This window comes from Mesoplodon mirus (genome assembly GCF_964341445.2).
Source record: "Mesoplodon mirus genome assembly, chromosome: 14".
In the NCBI taxonomy this organism is placed as follows: domain Eukaryota; kingdom Metazoa; phylum Chordata; class Mammalia; order Artiodactyla; family Ziphiidae; genus Mesoplodon; species Mesoplodon mirus.
This window is the reverse complement of record NC_138990.1, coordinates 30,717,834-30,736,085: the sequence shown is the minus strand read 5'-3', so window position 1 is coordinate 30,736,085 and position 18,252 is coordinate 30,717,834. Positions and strand designations below refer to the sequence as shown.

The 18,252-nt window shown below is 42.9% G+C and overlaps 1 protein-coding gene across 4 annotated transcripts in view; it reads left to right on the top strand.

The window, feature by feature from the left end:
- The first annotated feature begins 9,451 nt into the window (after positions 1 to 9,451).
- The window catches only part of KIDINS220 (kinase D interacting substrate 220), a 91,780-nt gene continuing 82,979 nt past the window's right edge, over positions 9,452 to 18,252 (top strand). For all 4 annotated transcript variants that reach the window (XM_082641974.1, XM_082641972.1, XM_082641973.1 and 1 more), the window contains exons 1-2: positions 9,452 to 9,620; positions 15,757 to 15,885. In XM_082641974.1, coding sequence (XP_082498100.1) covers positions 15,778 to 15,885 — 108 coding nt within the window. In that variant the 5' untranslated portion in view covers positions 9,452 to 9,620; positions 15,757 to 15,777. The remainder of the gene's footprint in view (positions 9,621 to 15,756; positions 15,886 to 18,252) is intronic.

The window sequence follows — 18,252 nt, the reverse complement described above, 5'->3', positions numbered from 1 at the left end:
ATTAGAAATACGGACCCATAAACCACAATGTGAGTAAATATTTTTAGCATATGATGGTGCAACTTCCTGTGTGAATGGCTAAACAATTTGAACTTCATGCCGCCACCGTGGGTACATTGAAGTGTCGTTTATGTCTGGAGTCATAGCATTTCAACATGTTTACGTTTGCCAAGTCATCTCCGTTTTCATCACTATTGAAGATAGAAAGCTTGCTATCCCCCTGCAGCTCTGTACACCCATCTTGCACTCCCCTCCCCAACTCCCCCAAACCTGCCACTCTCCTGGGACACATGGCACGTTGTTGGTAAAATCTCTCCTATTTCCTCTAGCTCCTTCCTCTACCTTGTGCTCTAAAGAAACCCACGTCTCTCCCAGGACGTGACATCCCTTGCTGACCTCCCAAGTAGTAGCTGGTTTCCCTCGCTCATCACTGGGCCTGGAGGTGGGGCAGGTGCCCTCCCTCCTGCTCACTGTCACATGCAGACAGTGGTCCCTGCTTTCCTCCTAAAATACTGGAGTTCAGAAGCGCGTATCATCCCTCTTTCCTGCCTCCATCTCCAGACTTCCCTGGGTAACTCCCCACTAGAAAAGATTAGAGCCTGATTGCTGTCTCTCTCCAACACAAGGCCCTTGATGATGTCAATATCCTCAGAGAAGAGCCTGCCAACACGGGCCTCCCAGCTCCCTGACCTGCCCCCCGACCTTGTTATCACCAACGGTCTCCATTTCCAGCACTCCACTCCCAACCCCCTCCAACTTGCCTTCTCACTTCCTCTAGTAGACAGACTCCATCAACTCTTTGACGCCACCACGCATGCTTATATTCCGGTGATCTTAGCCCGTGTCCTTAGTCCTCCCTGCCCTGCTTAAGCTCTCTGCTCTGTAGTCAGTTTGTAGTAATGCTACTGCTACAGCCCTGTAGACTGCTACAGGCTTCTGTCCTAAAAGCACGGGGATTCTGATGAATTCTATATTGTGTGATTCAGCAAAAAAGAAGAATGAAGTAAGTGCCGAATCACTGTAAAAAAATACATATATTCTGAAATAAAAAGTTTATTTTATATATGTATATAAAATAGTTTAGATACATAATAAACTTTTAATTTTAGGATAGTCTTAGATTTACAGAAAATGTGGTGAAGATAGCACAGAGTTCCCACATATCCCCACAGTGTTTCCCAATCGTTAGCATCTTACGTTAGTGTGTATGTTCGCCACAGCTAATAAACCAGTGCTGAACAAGGGCCACACTTTATTCAGATTTCCTTAGCCTTAGTTTTTTCCTAACGCCCTTTTCTCTCCCCAGATGCCTTGTAGGACACATTAGTGGTCCTGTCTCCTTAGGCTCCTCTTGACTGTGACAATTTCTCAGACTGTTCTTGTTTTTGGTGACCTTGACAGCTCTGAGGACTAGTGGTCAGGTATTTTGCAGAATGTCTCTCCATTGGGAATTTGCCTGAATTTTTTCTCTGAAACATATTCTGACAGGAGAGAACTTCCTTTTTGAGTAGGTGTAGATCTTCTGCTTACGATTTTACCTGCCTAGTGTTAGAAGTCACGTTTAGAGACCAGCTTCTGGCTCCATCTGTTACAGACCTTGTCTTCCATCTTCCAGATGCGTCAGTGCTGGGTATCCCAGGACATCTTGTTCCAAATGCACCTAGAACCTGACTTTCTTTCCTTCCACTACTAGGTGCCCCTGTGCAAGCTGTCACCTTTCACTTGTGTTACTACAAAAGCCTCCTAAAGGGTCTCCTATGTCCCTCCCTTGTTACCCCTGAAGGTCCATTTCGCACACAGTAGGTAGAATGAGTTTTCTAAAACAGCTCAGTTGTGTTCCTTCTCTGTCAAAACCCTATTTTCACCTGCAGTAAAATTCATCTTTGTTGTCGCAGAAGAGGCCCTGCCCTCTGGGGTCTCACCTCCTCCTTTCCCGTCTCTCTCATGCTGCTCCAGCCACCCTGCCCTTGCTGTTCTTTGAACACGCCACGCACATCGCCACCTCTGCGGCTGCGTACCTACTGTCCCTTTTGCTTGCACTGTTCTTCCTCCAGGTGGCGCACTTGAACCGCTGCTCTTCCAGACAGCGCCTGGCTTCTGCGCCTGCGCACCTTAACCATCTTCTGCACGTTCCCTTTCTCCACGGCACCTACCTCTGTCTGCAGACTAGAGCTGACTTGTTGGCTTGTTGTCTGTCTTCCTCATTGGAATATAAGGTCCATGAGGGGAGATGGTAGGGATTTTATCCTCACTGCTGTATCCCTGGCATCTAGAAGGGTGCTGAGTGAAGCTTATAGTGGCTCATTCACTTATTCAAGACGCATCTGGCACATAACAGGGGTTCATGAATTTGGGTGAGTAAAATGAATGAGTGAATGGAGCCTGATCCTACAATGGAAAGCCTCTACTGATATTCCTGGTATATCCCTAAGTAGACATCCTGTAGCTTTTTCATTATTTTCTTGTGAGTAATCTCCTAGTAGGTCTCCAGGGGGTTCTGTTAGCTGGGGTTACCAAAGTTTTATACTGACTGCACATTGCTTCAGGCTTAGTTTTCAGATATCTTGATACACTGCTATTTGGCTGGTATTATCTACTTTTCTTTACACCCCTCCCATGCTCTGGTTATATAACTGTATTTGTCATTTTTTGACTATACCTCACTCACATTCCTGCTTAAAATGCTTCTACCTGCTGGAAGAACCAGCTCAAATCTTAACTTGACTGAGAAGTCTTCCCAGCTTCCTCCAAACTGTAGTTACTCTCTTCCTTTTCACAGCATACATCAAAATATACAGAGTGAAGCATGAAGAGAAAAAAAGAAAACACAGAGAAGAGAGTCGGAGCTGTAGAAGATATGGTGAAAAGGTCTAGCCTATGAGTGATTGGAGTCCCAGAAGGGGAGAAGAGAGAATGTTAGAGAAATGTCTGATGTTGATGAAAAGTGTCAGTTACTGTGAACTCTACGGATAAACAGTGGAAACTCAAAGGGCCAGGAAGGGTAATCCCAGAAAATATTACAATTTATTGTAAAGTGATAGTAATTCAGACAGTGTTGTATTGGCTCAAGGATACCCAAATGCATCAATCATCAAGCTGAAGTCAATTTAACTTAATAAAGAACCACTTGGTAGGCAATTTGGCAGTAGAGGAGAAAAGATTTAATACTTCATAAGAAACACATGGAAAAGCAGCTATCTTTAGGATAAATATTTTAATTAAAGTACAGTTAATTTACAATGTTGTATTAGTTTCAGGTATACAGCAAAGTGTTTCAGTTATACATATATACGTGTGTGTGTATATATATATATATATATGTATATATTTATTATTTTTCAGATTCTTTTCCCTTACAGGTTATTACAAGATATTGAGTATATGCTATACAGTGGGTCTTTGTTGGTTATCTATTTTATATATAGTAGTGTGTATATGTTAATCCCAAACTCCTAATTGACCCCTCCCCCCCAAATGTTGGTTTTAAAGAAAGCTATAGGTTATATGATTAGAATCATTAGTAACAGAGGAGTTGAATTTAATGCTCTGTTAAGTGATGTGCTATCCTAAATTTCTAATGTATCTTTAGCAAGAAAAACTGCTTGATAATTTAAAATATGAAAAAATAACACTAAATTTCATGATTAAGGTAAGAGACAGGTGTAATTTCAAAACATATACCAACTAGCAGATCTGAATTACATAGTTTTTATGGCACAATAAAATTAAACATTCATTCATAGTCTCATCCAACTGAAGGGGTTTAAAAAATCAACCAGTGCACCGAATGCAATATTAACTAGCCCTTTCTGTTCCAGCTCTTGTTCCCTTTTATGGGAATCCGTGCTGATGAGTGAACTTTGGCTTCAGAGGCTAGGAGGGGTTCAAGGTTCCAACTTAGCTAGAACGAGATGCTGAGATCCTGGAAACAGAAAGAGTTCCACATTTTCAAGAAGGGAACAAAGCGCTAGACCTCTTCCTAACTTAAGGTTGCCCTAAAAATGCTTTTGATATAAAACTCAAAATGAGTACGGTTGGGTGTCCACCTTGAGTAGGATTTCCTGACCATGTAACGCCCGTTCCCACCTCCTGGTCAATATAGTTCCCCTGACCCCTGCTTACTCTCCTCGTTGCTTGGAGGGTTTTGCTCTCCTTCCACCAGTCCCCAGACACCGCTCCCTCTTCTGAGCTACCATGTCCGTGGGGCTTAGCCTATGCCATCTGGAGCTGATAATATTGTCTGTTAGCATATTACCCATCTCCCTAATTGGATTGAACTCTCATCGCGGGGCCCCGAATCTTCAATCTCTGTTAGTGAGTAAGAATTTGGCAATTTTTTGTAAATTAGTATTTTACTTTTATTTATTTATTTATTTATTTACTGGCCATGCCATGCGGCTTGCGGGATCTTAGTTCCCCCACCAGGGACTGAATGTGGGCCCACGGCAGTGAAAGAGCCGATTCCTAACCACTGGACCGCCAGGGAATTCCCAAGAATTTGATGATCAAAAAGAGCTTTTAGAGAGACTAAAACAGCCACGGCAAGGCAATGGGTTGGCAACACCAACATGTGTCTGCCCTGCTGGTAGTTTTGTTTGACTTACGTTGAGCTTGTCAACCTCTAAAACCCAAGGTCGTTTTTATATTGATTCAGTTATAACTGTTTCTCTTTCTTCCAACTCTTTGTCTGACTCTTTTTCCACCACTCCCTGCCCGCCTCCCACTTGAAGGCAGGGTTTTATATTTGCCCCTCTTCTGTTGCCTCTCAAATCTGTTCTTAACTCTGTCCGGGAGTGTGTTCCTTTTCTTTCTGACACCATCCCAGGGTTGAGGAAATGTCCTTCCACCTGTTTTTTATGTAGCAGGAACATGCTGATTAAATGAGTCAGGGAGGAGATTGGCAAAGCTATCAAGAGAAATGATAGTGACAGCCCTCACTCTTCAAGGCAAAAAATGACATCTTAGGACCCTCCCTGTTACCCCTCCCCTTCTCAGTAAGACATGTTTAAAATAATGGCTTTCGTCAATAAAGTTTTTGTTTCAAATCTCTGTTTAAGATGTCAGGGAACTCTGAGTGGTAAATTAGGGGAGATCTCTCTTCTTCAAATATTTCTGTTTTCCAAATACTTTATAATGAACACATATTCCTTTTAGAGTCAGAGAGAAACATTTTTTAAAGCAAGATGGTATGTGAAACATCTTAAGATTTCCGTGGAAAATCTGACGTACAATGAAACTGAAACCGTGAAAAAAGATTGGACTGCTGAAATCATCATCCCAATATGCCGATACTGTTGAAAAAGATGAAAGCGTGATTAAAATTACAGTTTTCGTGGGGAGAGTGGTGAGGAATGGAAAGATAACTCATATTTTTCCTCCTCCATAATACATGACAAGTAAAAAGACAGACTCTTGAAGTGATTTGAGTGATTCTGCTGAAGCAAGAAACCCTTAGGATGCCTCTGCCAGAAAGATTTAGGCGAGCTGCATAAACCATAAAAAGACCAATGAAAGTGGAGAGAGTGATACATTTGAAACAAAACTGAGGAGAAAGCATCTCAGTTCTATTTTACAGCAGTCATATTATCACAAGATGAGAGTCTGAGTCCATAAATATGAAAGGAGTCAATAGTATTTGGCAGAAGTTGGAAAATATTTAATTTATTAAATGTAACCATAATGTAGATAAAGAAGAATGGGCTACAGTGGGAAAAAGCTACTTTAAACAAGGTCCTACTGTATAGCACAGAGAATTATATTGAATATCCTATGATAAACCATAATGGAAAACATTATAAAAAAAAGAATGTATATGTATGTATAACTGAATCACTTTGCTGTACAACAGAAATTAACACAACATTGTAAATCAATGATACTTAAAAAAAGTAATTAAAAAAAAAGCAACTTTATTTTTCCTCAGGACAGCTCCTGTAAATGACCCCTGTCTCTTTCTTGTTTCCCAGACAAAATTTCTAATAGGTCTCATAATTTTTGTAATTTTTCTCATTACTCTTGGATCATTGAATATCACCTAGTCACGGTTGGTCATTAAACATTCTCATTTTAGTAATGAAATGCCTGGCTTGGACTACTAATAAAACCCCGAACGTAAGATTTCTCCCATCCCCAGTTCAGACCTGCAATGGAGGGGGGACCCTAGCTGATAACCCTATTCCCTGCTCCAGGGCTTCTCCCCTTTCCTGCCATCCTTGAACCTGACCCTTCTCTCATCTTCCATTCAAACGTTTGCCAAAGGAAAGCATGTTTCTAGTAGCTTCTTTCCAGCCTGAAAGGACAACTTGTACACCGAATATCTTCAGGGTTTTTATCGGGGGAGAAGTGGGGAGGGGATTCAGGTAGTGTGGCTGATGGTCTTAGTGTCTGGGACTCAATGTCCCACTTCTAGACGGGGATTTGCAAAGTCCTTGACTGAGAAGCCCCCAGCTGTGGTGCAGCGGTGCTTGGGACCACCTAAGCTGGAGGACCACTGCTTCCTGTCCCCCGCACCACCCCTGCTTTCTGTTATATTCCAATTGTCCCCAGGAGAGGCGTTCTGGTCGTGCTGGTTCACTGCTGCTCAGTGTGGCTCACCCCTGGTGGGCATGAGCCGACCTAAAGCCTCCTGGACTTGCTGTGGAGAGGCTAGCTCACCGACCAGGCGTTGCTTCCTGGAGTTACAGAAATTACCAGGTGAAGCGGCTGGGGGTGGTCACGGTGAGGCGGGCTGGAATGGTGAGGACTGTCACGGGGTCAGCTCTCTTCTCAAAATAGGGGAAGCACTTAGGGACTCTCTTCTCTTCCATAGGGGAAGCACTTAGGGACTCAAGACCCCTTCTCCCTGAGCCACCATTTCATAGCTGACACACCTCAGTGAGATCTTGCAGGGCCCAGTCTCTGATATGTAATCCACATTTTCCCTTTGTGTCACCAAGCTCATCCAGAAAGGCTGTCAACATCCCAGGGGAAGAGTAAATCTCTTGGAGAGTAGCTCAGAAGGTCAAGAAACTCAAAGACAAGGTTTAATGTACAGACAACTTTCTTGGAAGAAGAGCAACCCAGATTTTCCCCAGTACTAGGAATCCTGGAAACAAATTTAACCATTGTGGGATGAGTGCAGCTTTTTCACACATGGTAACCCAGAGGTGTCAGGAAGTGTAGGAAGTCTCATCTCATTTTTAATATTTTTGCCCAGGGATTCTTAACCACTTTTGTGTTATAGTCGTTTTTGGCAGACAGGTAAGACCTACGACTGCCTTCTCAGAATGTGTTTAAGTAGATACAAATAAAATCAATATGATTAAAAAAGACACCAATAATATTGAAATGCACTCGTTAAAATATTTTAAAAACAACCCCCCACTCCCAAAATAACAAGAACAAAAAAGAAAGCCTTTCAAATGCTTTGCTGACGATTCAGATGGCTCCTTATGATGAGAGCACTGGCTCCCACGCTGGGGCCATAGGTCCCCGTGAAACCACAGATTCCAATTCCCATGTTGCTTTCACAATCAGTGACTACTAAAAGGCCACCTGCTATACTGTGTAGGTCCTCAAAAACCTGCTCGACACTGAAAAGGGATATTCATATCTGCTATCACCGATTTGGACACAATGGGACAAAAACCACGTCTGAGAATGATGTTTCATTGGAATCAGCTGGGAAGATATTTAAAAAATCCCCAACAAGAGTTGAGTTTTGATTTTTAAAAAGATCTACAGATGATTTTGATGTGCCAACTTTGGGCACCATTGAAAAGTGTCTGAAATGGATCACTCTGGCAACTCATGGAAAAAGCCAACAAGGAGTCAACATGTGGCTCCATCAGATGCTGGTGTGGCATGCATGGACAATGAGAGGACTCCCCAAAGCGTGTGACGAAGTCATACATGGTGCTCTTTCTTCCTTGAAGGCTTTCCAAGGCCACACACTGCTCTAAACAGGGTGAGGGAAGCTGGTGTGGAATAAGAATGGAGTGAACCTTATAGTGGGGGAGAGACATGGAAACAGGCTAAATATGCTTTAACACATACTTTTGGAATACCTACTGTGCCCCAGGACTGTGGAGTAAGAAGGTGAATACAGACGATGGATGATGAACTCTGGTTGAGGTCATGCAGAAAGCTACACAAGAGGGGACTGCTTAGGCTGCCTCTTAAAGACAAATAGAATTCACCTGTTGGACTCAGCTAGACAAGAGGCAGGAAAGAATATCCAGGGGAGAGGGAACAACGCTTTGGAAACAAAATGGAGATGAGAGAGAGCATGGCCCAATGTTCCAGGAACTGAACTTGCCAGCCTAGGGTGGGGGCAGGACGGGAGGAGAGTGGTGGACAGGACAATGGCACGAAGTCTGGCAGGGGCCAGCTCCAGAGGAGCCTTGCCTCTTAAGTACTATTTGGGAATCTCTTCTATGGAAATGGAAGGCTGAGGAAGAGTTTAGTCAAAGAAGGGACATGATCCCCAGTCTCCTGGGGAGACGGTTAGTGGGGCGCCAGCAGAGGCAGGGAGGGTAGTTGGGGGCTTTTGATATGTAGTCCTGCTGGGGAGCTTCTGAAGCCTTTAAGCAGCTCATGGGTGATGAAAGTGGCTGCAATCAGGCGGTGTGGGCTGACTGGACATTAGGCAGGGGCGGAGGAGGAGGTGCGTGACTTCCCAATTCCTGCCTCGGCGGATGGGGCAGGAGGCAGGTCCCCCGACAGTGTCAGGACAGGAGGATCACACCAGGTTGGGGGGGCGGGTGACGAGTCCAGCTTTGAGCTGAACTCTGGAAACATTAACCAGTTTGAAGGGAGGTGAAATCTGAGAGGAGCAGCTAGAGAAATGGGAGGAAAACGAGGAGAATCAGAGTCACAGAAGCCGAGGGAAGGGAACATTTCCAGGAGGGAGTCGCGAGGGAAACTGTGAGTGGAAACGTGGTCAATCACATTTGGCCGCCGGCAGGTCAGAGGTTCCTTCTGCAGAGACCCGGGTAAGGCCGGGCTGCCGGGCTACAGAGGCGGGGGTGAGGAAGCGGGGGAGGCGGTGGGCTCTCTGGGCCGGGAGATTAGATCCCACAGGTGTTCTGGGTTCAGGAGGACGGGATTTCAGCTAGCCTCCATTCGCAGTATGTTTGCAGAGTCGTTTGAAGTTATAATTGCGGTTTATTTCTCTGCATAAGCTTTGATGATAATGGTGAATTGGGATAAGAAACTCGCCATAATATGAAGAGTGACACTGAAGATGAAGAAAATATTGCCTGGGGCGCTTGCCAAAATACGCCAAAATTTGGAGGCCAGAGAGAAGGTGCCGAGGGAGGCAGGGCTGGGTGACTCACTTCCCTCTCGCCAGCCCGCCTACCCGCCATTGCTCCCGCTGGCGCCGGCAGCCCCACCCAGCCCGCCTCCTTCGGGCTCCCCGGGCAGACACGGGGCGTGGCTACCCGCGCCCCGCCCCTCAGCCCGGGTCACGTGATCTGTCAGTTTGCGGAGACGTGGGGGAAAATGGCCGCCGGCTGTGGTGAGCGCGACGCGCTGAAAGCCGAGGTCTCTCCCTTTCTAGTCTTCTGACAGCGCCTGCGGCAAAGCGGGCCCTTTCCGCCCGAGCTGTGGAAGCCGTCCTGGGACCAGGTTCTGAGACGGTCAGTGTGGTGCTCGGCAGGGAGGGGCCGTGGTGGGGTGTGTAGGGGGACGAGGCCGAGCGAGGAGGGAGCGGAGGAAGGGTGAGGCCGGGTGTGGGGAAGGGGCCGTGGCCGGGTGAGGGGGGCGCGAGGCCAAGTGCGTGTGCGGGGTCGAGGGAGGGGAGGGAGGGGGCGGGGGGCGCCGGTGTCCGGCTTTCCGGGCCGGTCCGCGCTTGCTGGGGCGCCGGGAAGGTCTTGGACTTGCTGTCGCAGGTGGTCAGCCTTTTGAGGGGGTGAGATGGGGGATGCTAGTGAAACAAGTGTCTTTTGGTTATTTTTTCGGAGCAGCCGCAGGCACACCCACCACCTCGAGAACCCTCTTAACTGGTACCTCTAGGGCAGGCGTTCGAGGTTTCTTTCCCTGGGCTTCCACGGAGGAGGTGGTTGGTTTTTCTCCCTTTGCTTTCATATTGGACTCCATTACTCCATTGTCCTGTGCAGGCCGTTATATCAGCAAGCCATTGATTACGACGCTTCCTTGATTTATTTATAGGGAAGCGATTTGTCAGCCAGTAACGTTGGATTATTTTTCTTTAAAATTGTTTTGACACATAGTAAGGTTTAAACCAATGAAGAATATTTTCTTATTAATAACTATTCATGGAGCTATCTTTGCTAGCCGCTAGGGGGCACTGGTTAAAAATGTAGCTTTCTTAGCCTTACCCTCAGAATTCCCATTCAGCCGGCCTGGGGTGTGGCTCAGGAATCATCCCTCCAGATAGGTGACTGTGATACGTTCTGTCACTGTCCCCACTTTGACAACACTGAGGATCAGACATCTAAATTTTTTTAAAGCACCTTAAGAGACCTGATGCAGAGCCAAGGGTGAGAAATGCAGCGTCAAGGTTGTGTTCTTTGTTCTCTAGCTTTACCAGCGTGGAAACTTTCATCAGAATCATTTTGGGGTGCTTGTTAAAATGTCAGTTTCTGCGCCCCAGATCTACTGAATAGGATTCTCTGGGGGAGAAGCCCAAGGAATTTGTGCATTGACAAGCTTCCTGAGTAACTTTAATGCACAAGTTTGAGGATCTTTGTTTTACGCTCTGTGCGAGTGATTTCCAGGTCTGTGTTTCCAAAAACTGGGTGGATTCTCCAGCCCAGGTTTTTTCGAGCACCTCACATTCAGCATGCAGGAGTGGTGGGGAAGGAGGGGATACTAACCAAACAGGAAAGTCCTGACCTTCTCCGGACTTCACTTTTTTTTTTTTTGTTAGCGGCACCATCATCCTCTCATCACCTATGCTTGGTATCTAGTCATCTTTGCCAGTTCTTTCATTTCTGGTCACATAATTTTTAAAATTTCGACATTCAGAATCTCTCTTCTGGATATTTTGGTAGGTCAAAGGGTCCAATATGGGGTATTTTATACTGTTCAAGTTCATATCGCTCATTTCTTCTGCATCCCTACCCCCTGTCCCCTCTCCTGTGGGCTCTTCTGGTGGTTGTCTGACTGGTATCCAGGGTTCCGATTCTGGGCCACATACGCTGCTGGGGGAAATTTTTCCTAGGATCATGTGAGTGTGCCATCCCCCTCTTCCTGCTTTTGCTCAGTTTCTCTGCTACTATATTAGTCAGGGCTGTTTAGAAGGCAAGGGACAGAGATTTACTCTTTTACCTCAGGGAAAAGGAGATTTGCAGGACTGACTGAGAATCGGAAAGAAATCGGGATCTAAGGCAGTTCCACCTTCTGTAGATCTCTCAAGGGCCACACTTGTTTTCTCACTTATGAGGAGTCTTCTCTGTTCACATCGTTGGATCCTCTCTCTGCTGACTGGCTGCCTCAAAACTGTATCGTTTTGTTCATGGTCTGTAACGACTGGGTCTCTGGTTTCTAATTTCCAGTTCTAGAGAGAGGAATCTGATTGGCCCAGCTTATCTTTTTGAGCAGTCACGTGTCCTCATATGCTCATCACTGGTTGTGGCTGATGGTAGAGAACATGGCTATTGAGGGTAGTGGGAGCTACGGGCAGGCAGAGTCCTACAGAAGAGGCATGTTTAGTATACCTATACAGTTACTCAGTTTGGCAGTTGTCTTTGATGTTTCTACTTGCTCTGGACCTGTAATAGGTTCTGGGGACATAAGAACAAAAGAGAGACAGCCCTTATCTTGCAGAGATTACAGATCTAACCACCCTCACTTTCCAACCTTAGCTCTAACTTTTTACTTACATTCCCTATCCACGCTGTTCATTGTTTCCTGGACATACACTACATAGCCACTCAGCACTCTCTGTGTTCATTCTGTTCCTTTTGCCTGGTATGCCCTTCTTTCATTTCCCACCAGTGGACCCAGTCTTCAAGGATCAACACAAAGTGATACTTCCATGATATTCCAGTAAGAGTAGGAACTTCTCTTCAGAACTCTCATAGGACTTTGGGTTTCTCCAGCAACGTTCTACCTTAAATTATGACTTGATTTATCTGGATACTACACATTTGCTTTTTGAATTATGTTGGGCAAATTACTTGTGTATGAAACCTGTTTTCTCGTCTGTAAAATGGGAGATAATACTTAAGATTATTGGAAAATCAAATAGATCATAGATATAAAAGCATCTCATAAACTATAAGGTGACATGTAAATGCTCTTTTCGTGATGAAGTTCTTTTATGTCTCCTAGTAACGGTAAGCTTGTTGAAGGCTTGATAGGAATCCACTAAAGGCTGTCATGGGCCTTGCACATGATGGTGCCCCGGAAATATCTGCAGAACAGATGAGGTTTGGCCCCCTGGGCTGCCTTCCTTCACCTGATGCCTATTGAGCCTGTCCTTTGTTCCTGGAAACGTGTCAGGCATGGGGGAAACAGTGGTGACCAAACCAGACATGCTTCCTGCCTGGGAACACAGTCACTGCAACGAAGTGCAGGGTATCTTTAAGGAAGACTGAGAAAGGAGGAGGGAGAGAGGAGGCCCTAAGCTGGTCTGGGAGGGGAGTGGGCGGTCAGGGAAACCTCACTGGGGGAAGTGACTTTTAAATTGAGACCTCTAGGCTGTCTGTCGGTGGGTTGGGCATACGTGTCTGTTGGGATGTTGGGATGATGGAACCTGTTGAAAGGATTCATTTAAGAGGGGGAGCACGGCTAATCAAAAGTGAAGCCTCTGAGGGAGGGATTGGGAGACCTGGCTGTCGAAGAACATAATCTGATTTACTGGGCACACTTGAGGTCAAATTCTTGATTTGTTAGAAGCCTGGCTCATGGGAATCATTTTATAACTGTCAGCTGTGGTAGACTTTTCTGTTAAATTAATAAATGTGATTTGATGATCAAATTCAATTCAGGAAACATTTAACAATTCTTTAATATGCACAAGAAACTGTTTTAGGCGCTTCTGAATTTGTGAAGGTAAGACTTGTGAAGTTCCTCCCGTTAAGAAAGCAGCCGCATAGCATATAGCACAGGGAGATCAGCTCGGTGCTTTGTGACCACCTAGAGGGGTGGGATAGGGAGGGTGGGAGGGAGGGAGACGCAAGAGGGAAGAGATATGGGAACATATGTATATGTATAACTGATTCACTTTGTTATAAAGCAGAAACTAACACACCATTGTAAAGCAATTATACTCCAATAAAGATCTTAAAAAAAAAGAAACTTAACAGTAAAGAAGGGATGGGTGGATGAATGCAGAGATTACCAGAATTCCAGGCGTGTAATGCTGAACGATCAGCAAAGCCTGCTCTAATATCTCCCCCTAAGTACACAAAGTAGAGGATCGTAATGAACCCTCGTGTGCCCATCCCCCAACTTCAGCCAACCAATTTTATTTCAGCCATTTCTCTCTTCCTCCAGTCACCTCTTTTCTCCTCCAGTACTTTAAAGAGCCCTAAGTCTCCATAGGGCAGAAACAGTGTATTATTCAACTTGTCAGTGACAACCTGAAGCATTGTAAATGACAGACTGCCAACAGACTACTGTTAGATCGAACTGTTATTCAATTATGGCTGTGTAGAATTGCATTTTCTCAGAACTGTATGACAAACGTAGATCACCTTTCCTTAATAGATTCGTTTGAAGAATATCTTTCAGGTGGCTTAAGGCAAGGCAGCTTCAATTTTTTTTTTTTTTTTTTTTTTACTATTACCATTTTCTGCTTAATCTTAGTCTAAAGGGATCTAAGTCTGAAGTCTTTTAATATTAGTCACAATCTATGAGTGATAACTTTTAAAGTTTTATGTATCTCAAGGTGATACACATACCATCCACATAACAGATTGGAGGAGAGAGGTAACAAGATTTGAAAATCTTAAGAGTTTCAATTTTTTTTTTCTTTTTAACAACTGAGGTCAATGTCTATAACTACTTTTCTTTACTATGCTCATTCCAGTCTTGTGTGATATTACAGTGAGGAAAAATATTTGATCTAAATAAGGGCTTTGTCAGACATCTGCATGTGTGTTTAAAATTTTTATTTTAAAGTAATTGCAAACTTACAGAAGACTTGTAAGAGTAGTACAAAGAACTCTATTTTACACCTTAACCAGATTCACCAGGTGTAACATTAAAATTTAGGGTGCACATATCCTCTGTAATTATAAAATATTCCTGTTAATTATGTAACCATTTAATGACGATATACCAAGCCTTTCCTTAGTTGCTGAGGATGAAAAGGTAAGACACGATCTTGTTTTCAGGGATTTCAAAGTAAATTAATAATTGTGATATGTTATTATAAGTAATACTGCAGATATGCATGACATGTAGGTGTACTGGGTGAAACTGACCAGGGCGGGGCAGGAGGTCCCAGAGGAGGATCCCCCGGAGGTGGGATTTGAAGGAATGTTTCCGTTTGTTAGAAAGTTAAAGATGGGTGAAGAATTCCAGGTGGGTGGATCAGTGTAGGCATGCTCATTCATTCTTAGATATTGGTGTCTGCTGTGTGCCAGGCACTGTTCTACATGCTGGGGATTCAGCATCAAACAAAACAGGAGTAGTCTCTACTCTCGTTGAGCTGCATTTTGGAGGTGGGGTGGATAATGAGGAGGCAGAAAAACCCAAAAACCAAAACACAAAGGTTTCTTGAGTGATGCTCAGTGCCGCGTGGAAAAGTAAGGCAGGGTGGTGTAATGAGGAACGCTAGTGGGGGTGATGGCTGTTTCGTACACAGTGGTCAGGGACGCTCTGATCAGGTGACATTTGAACAGAAACCCTGGCTAGCCCGAGCAAAATGAAGGCGAAAGAGAGTGGTAGGCAAGCTCAGGGACATGGAGAGGGGCTGGAATAGGTCAAGCAGGGCCTTTGGGGCTGTGATAAGGAATTGGGGTTTTCATCTCGAGTGAGAGGACAACTGCTGGGGAGTTTTGAGCACGGGATCGCCAAGATGCAGCTCAGTGATTTAGGAGTGGTGTTGCAAATGCAGGGAGCAAACTGAGCAAAGGCAGGTGTGTGGAGCATGTTAGAGATACAGGTACAGGGGCTGCACCAGGACCTACTTGTCGGAACCTCTGAGGGAAGGGCCCAGGCATCTGTGTTTTACAAGCTCTGGGTGATTCTGATGTACATTATGATTTAAGAAGCTCTGGTCCAACTTACATTTTCAAAAGATGACCTGGTTGCCTTGTGGAGGATAGACTGTGGGGAAGGCAAAATGGAGGAAGGGAGAGCAGTTGGGATCTAGGTGAGAGGTCACGGTGGCTGGACCAGGGTGGTTGTGACGGAGGTGGTGAGTGGTGACCAGATGTGAAATACATTTTATAGGTGGAACCAAAGGATTTGCTAATAGATTGAATGTAGAGTGTAAAGGGACTAGATAAGTCATGGATAATTCCAAGGTTTTGACCTTGGAAGAATGGAGCTGGAGTGGCCGTTGACTGAGATGGAGAACGTGGCAGGAGAGGCAGTGGAGCGCTTTCTTTTATTTGTGGGTGGTGGTGAGGAGGAGGGTTTGGGGGTTGGGTCTGGAGTTTGGGGTTTGGATGAGTTAAGAGAGAGATGAGTGTGAGTCTTGGGAAGAGGGGGGTGGGCACTTTGAGAGCTGAGCTATGGGGCCTTGTTTTTACTCCTGCCCATGGAGGTATATTTGTACAAGTTTAAGGTTAAGAAAGTAATATAGTTAGTAGTAACTTTTTTTTCCTAATCCCAAATTATGATCTGATTTAACAGGTATTGTAGCTTTCTGTGAAAATGTCGGTTCTCATATCACAGAGCGTAATAAATTACGTAGAAGAAGAAAACATTCCTGCTTTGAAAGCTCTTCTTGAAAAATGCAAGGATGTAGATGAGAGAAATGAGGTAAGACCAAGTTTCTAAAATTACATTCTTCTTACAAATATTTGTTGACTACCCACTATGTACGAGGCACTGTGCTAAGGATAAAGGTAAGTAAGAAATTTGTAGTTCTCACCCTCAGTAATGATATAATTTCTTATAGTTAAAAGTGCTTTGAATTCTGTATTGTTGGAATACATTTGAACTTATATAAATGATTGAATATTGAATTTATGCTTTATGATTGAGACTTATGTTTGGCTTTTTTCCAGATAGAACAGTCACCCTTCAAGAAGTTTAATTACTGAAATCAAAAGTGTTTCTAGGAAACTTTAGAAGAGCTTCTAAACCCAATCTTCTTATAAGTAAATTAACCAAAAAAAAAAAAAAAAAAAAAAGATTAACGAGACAAAATTAGGACTTTCTGAAATATTTTCTTTCCTGGAGCCTCAGCCCTCTTCCTGAGTTGTTCATTCCACACGCCTTGGAATTTTAAAGACTTACATCTTTAAGAGACAGTTAAATAGGTCGTATGTTATGTTTAATAAGACAGGGAAGTATATATTGATCATTTTCATTAACTCGTATTAGATATTTCTATTCAACAATACAAGCAAATAAAATGTTGATTATTTTATTGTGAACAGCCAAGCTGCAACATTTTAGGGACTAATAAACTTATTGTATGAATTTTTTAAGTGGCAAAATATGTATGTTTTATAAAACTTAAGAAAAATAATCCTTTTTCTTAGGACTGTATTTCAATACAGTGTAATTTTTTTTTTTGGCCAGTGAATAAGATGAACATGGACTGATTTTAGTTATACACAAATGTATATATATATGTATATGTGTATATGTGTGCACATATATGTATCTGTGTAGACATGCAGAGTTGTATTTATGATTTTTTTTTACAGTGGGAAAAAAACATAAAATTTACCATCTTAACCATTTTTAAGTGTACAGTTCAGTGGTGTTCAGTAGTGTTAAGTAATTCACATGTTGTGAAATATTTCCCGAACTTTTTCAAATCTGAAACTCCATATCTATTATACAACTCCCTATTCCCCCTACCCCGACCCCAGCCCCTGGTAACCACCATTATACTTTCTGTCTTTATGAATTTGACTACTCTAGGTACTTCATAGAAGTGGAACTGTACAGTGTTTGTCTTTTTGTGACTTGGCTTATTTCATTTAGTGTAATATCCTCTAGGTTCATCCATGTCGTAGCATGTGACAAGATTTCCTTCCTTATTAAAGCTGAATAATATTCCATTATATGTATGCACCACGGTGTGTTTATCCACTTATCCATTGATAGACAGTTGGGTTGTTTCCTCCTCTTTGCTGTTGTGGATCCTGCTGCTATGAACATGGGTAGGCAAATATTATAAATGTTTTGAAAGCTGCTGAATCAACAGTTATTACTTTATTATTATTATTATTTTTGATATGGGGTACCTAATTTTATTAAATGTTAGCTCTCGTTAAAGAAATCGTGATATAAAATTTTTGTTATTGCAATACAGTGATGATAGCTAATGTTTTTATTGACTATGCAGATATGGTAATGGTTCTGTATATTTAGCTCATTTAATTTGCATAGAAACTCCAAAAAAATTATACTCTTATTTATCTTGACTTACAGATAAATGACTTAATCCTTCAGTTTCCTATCCAAGATATTACCTGGTGAAATCCAAATTGAACCCATTCTGTTTGACTTCAAACAAGCTATGATCTGTTTATGCTCTTTTGTCTTTGAGTTTTAAGCATAAGTTCATCTAATGATAATGTCTGTATCTTCAATGTTTCTATATTGAACAAACTATATTTTGGTTAGTTGACATCATTATTCCCTTCTATGATTTTGAATAGTCAATAATTGTTATGCATAAATGAGATAAAATTAATAAATGGAGATTGTTCATTGTTATAAAAGAACTGCTTATGGAAGTAGTCATTAGCATATATTAGCATATTTGGAATAATAAAATGATAGTTTAAAAAGATTAAGTTTTACTTCATAGACAGTTTCTTTAGGAATATTGAGAAAATAGCTTCACTTGGAAGGAGAAAAATAGCACATAATAAGCATAAACTTAAATTAATCTTACAAAGAATGAAGTGTATTTGGTATAGAGCTTAACTTGTCATCATGCATGCAGTAGCATTTACTGGTTATTAGTGACAATTACATCTAGTTTAGTATTCTATAAATTAAAATTGGATTTTTAAAATAATACTTTGTAGCAACCTGGGATTTTTACATTATGGCTTAATGTGAAGGTTGTGGAGAAAGTAGCTTTTTTCTCAAGGCCTTTTTTAGCATTTTGCTTCTACAGCTTCTGATTAAATTTAATTTTTATAGAATTCTAAAAAGTTG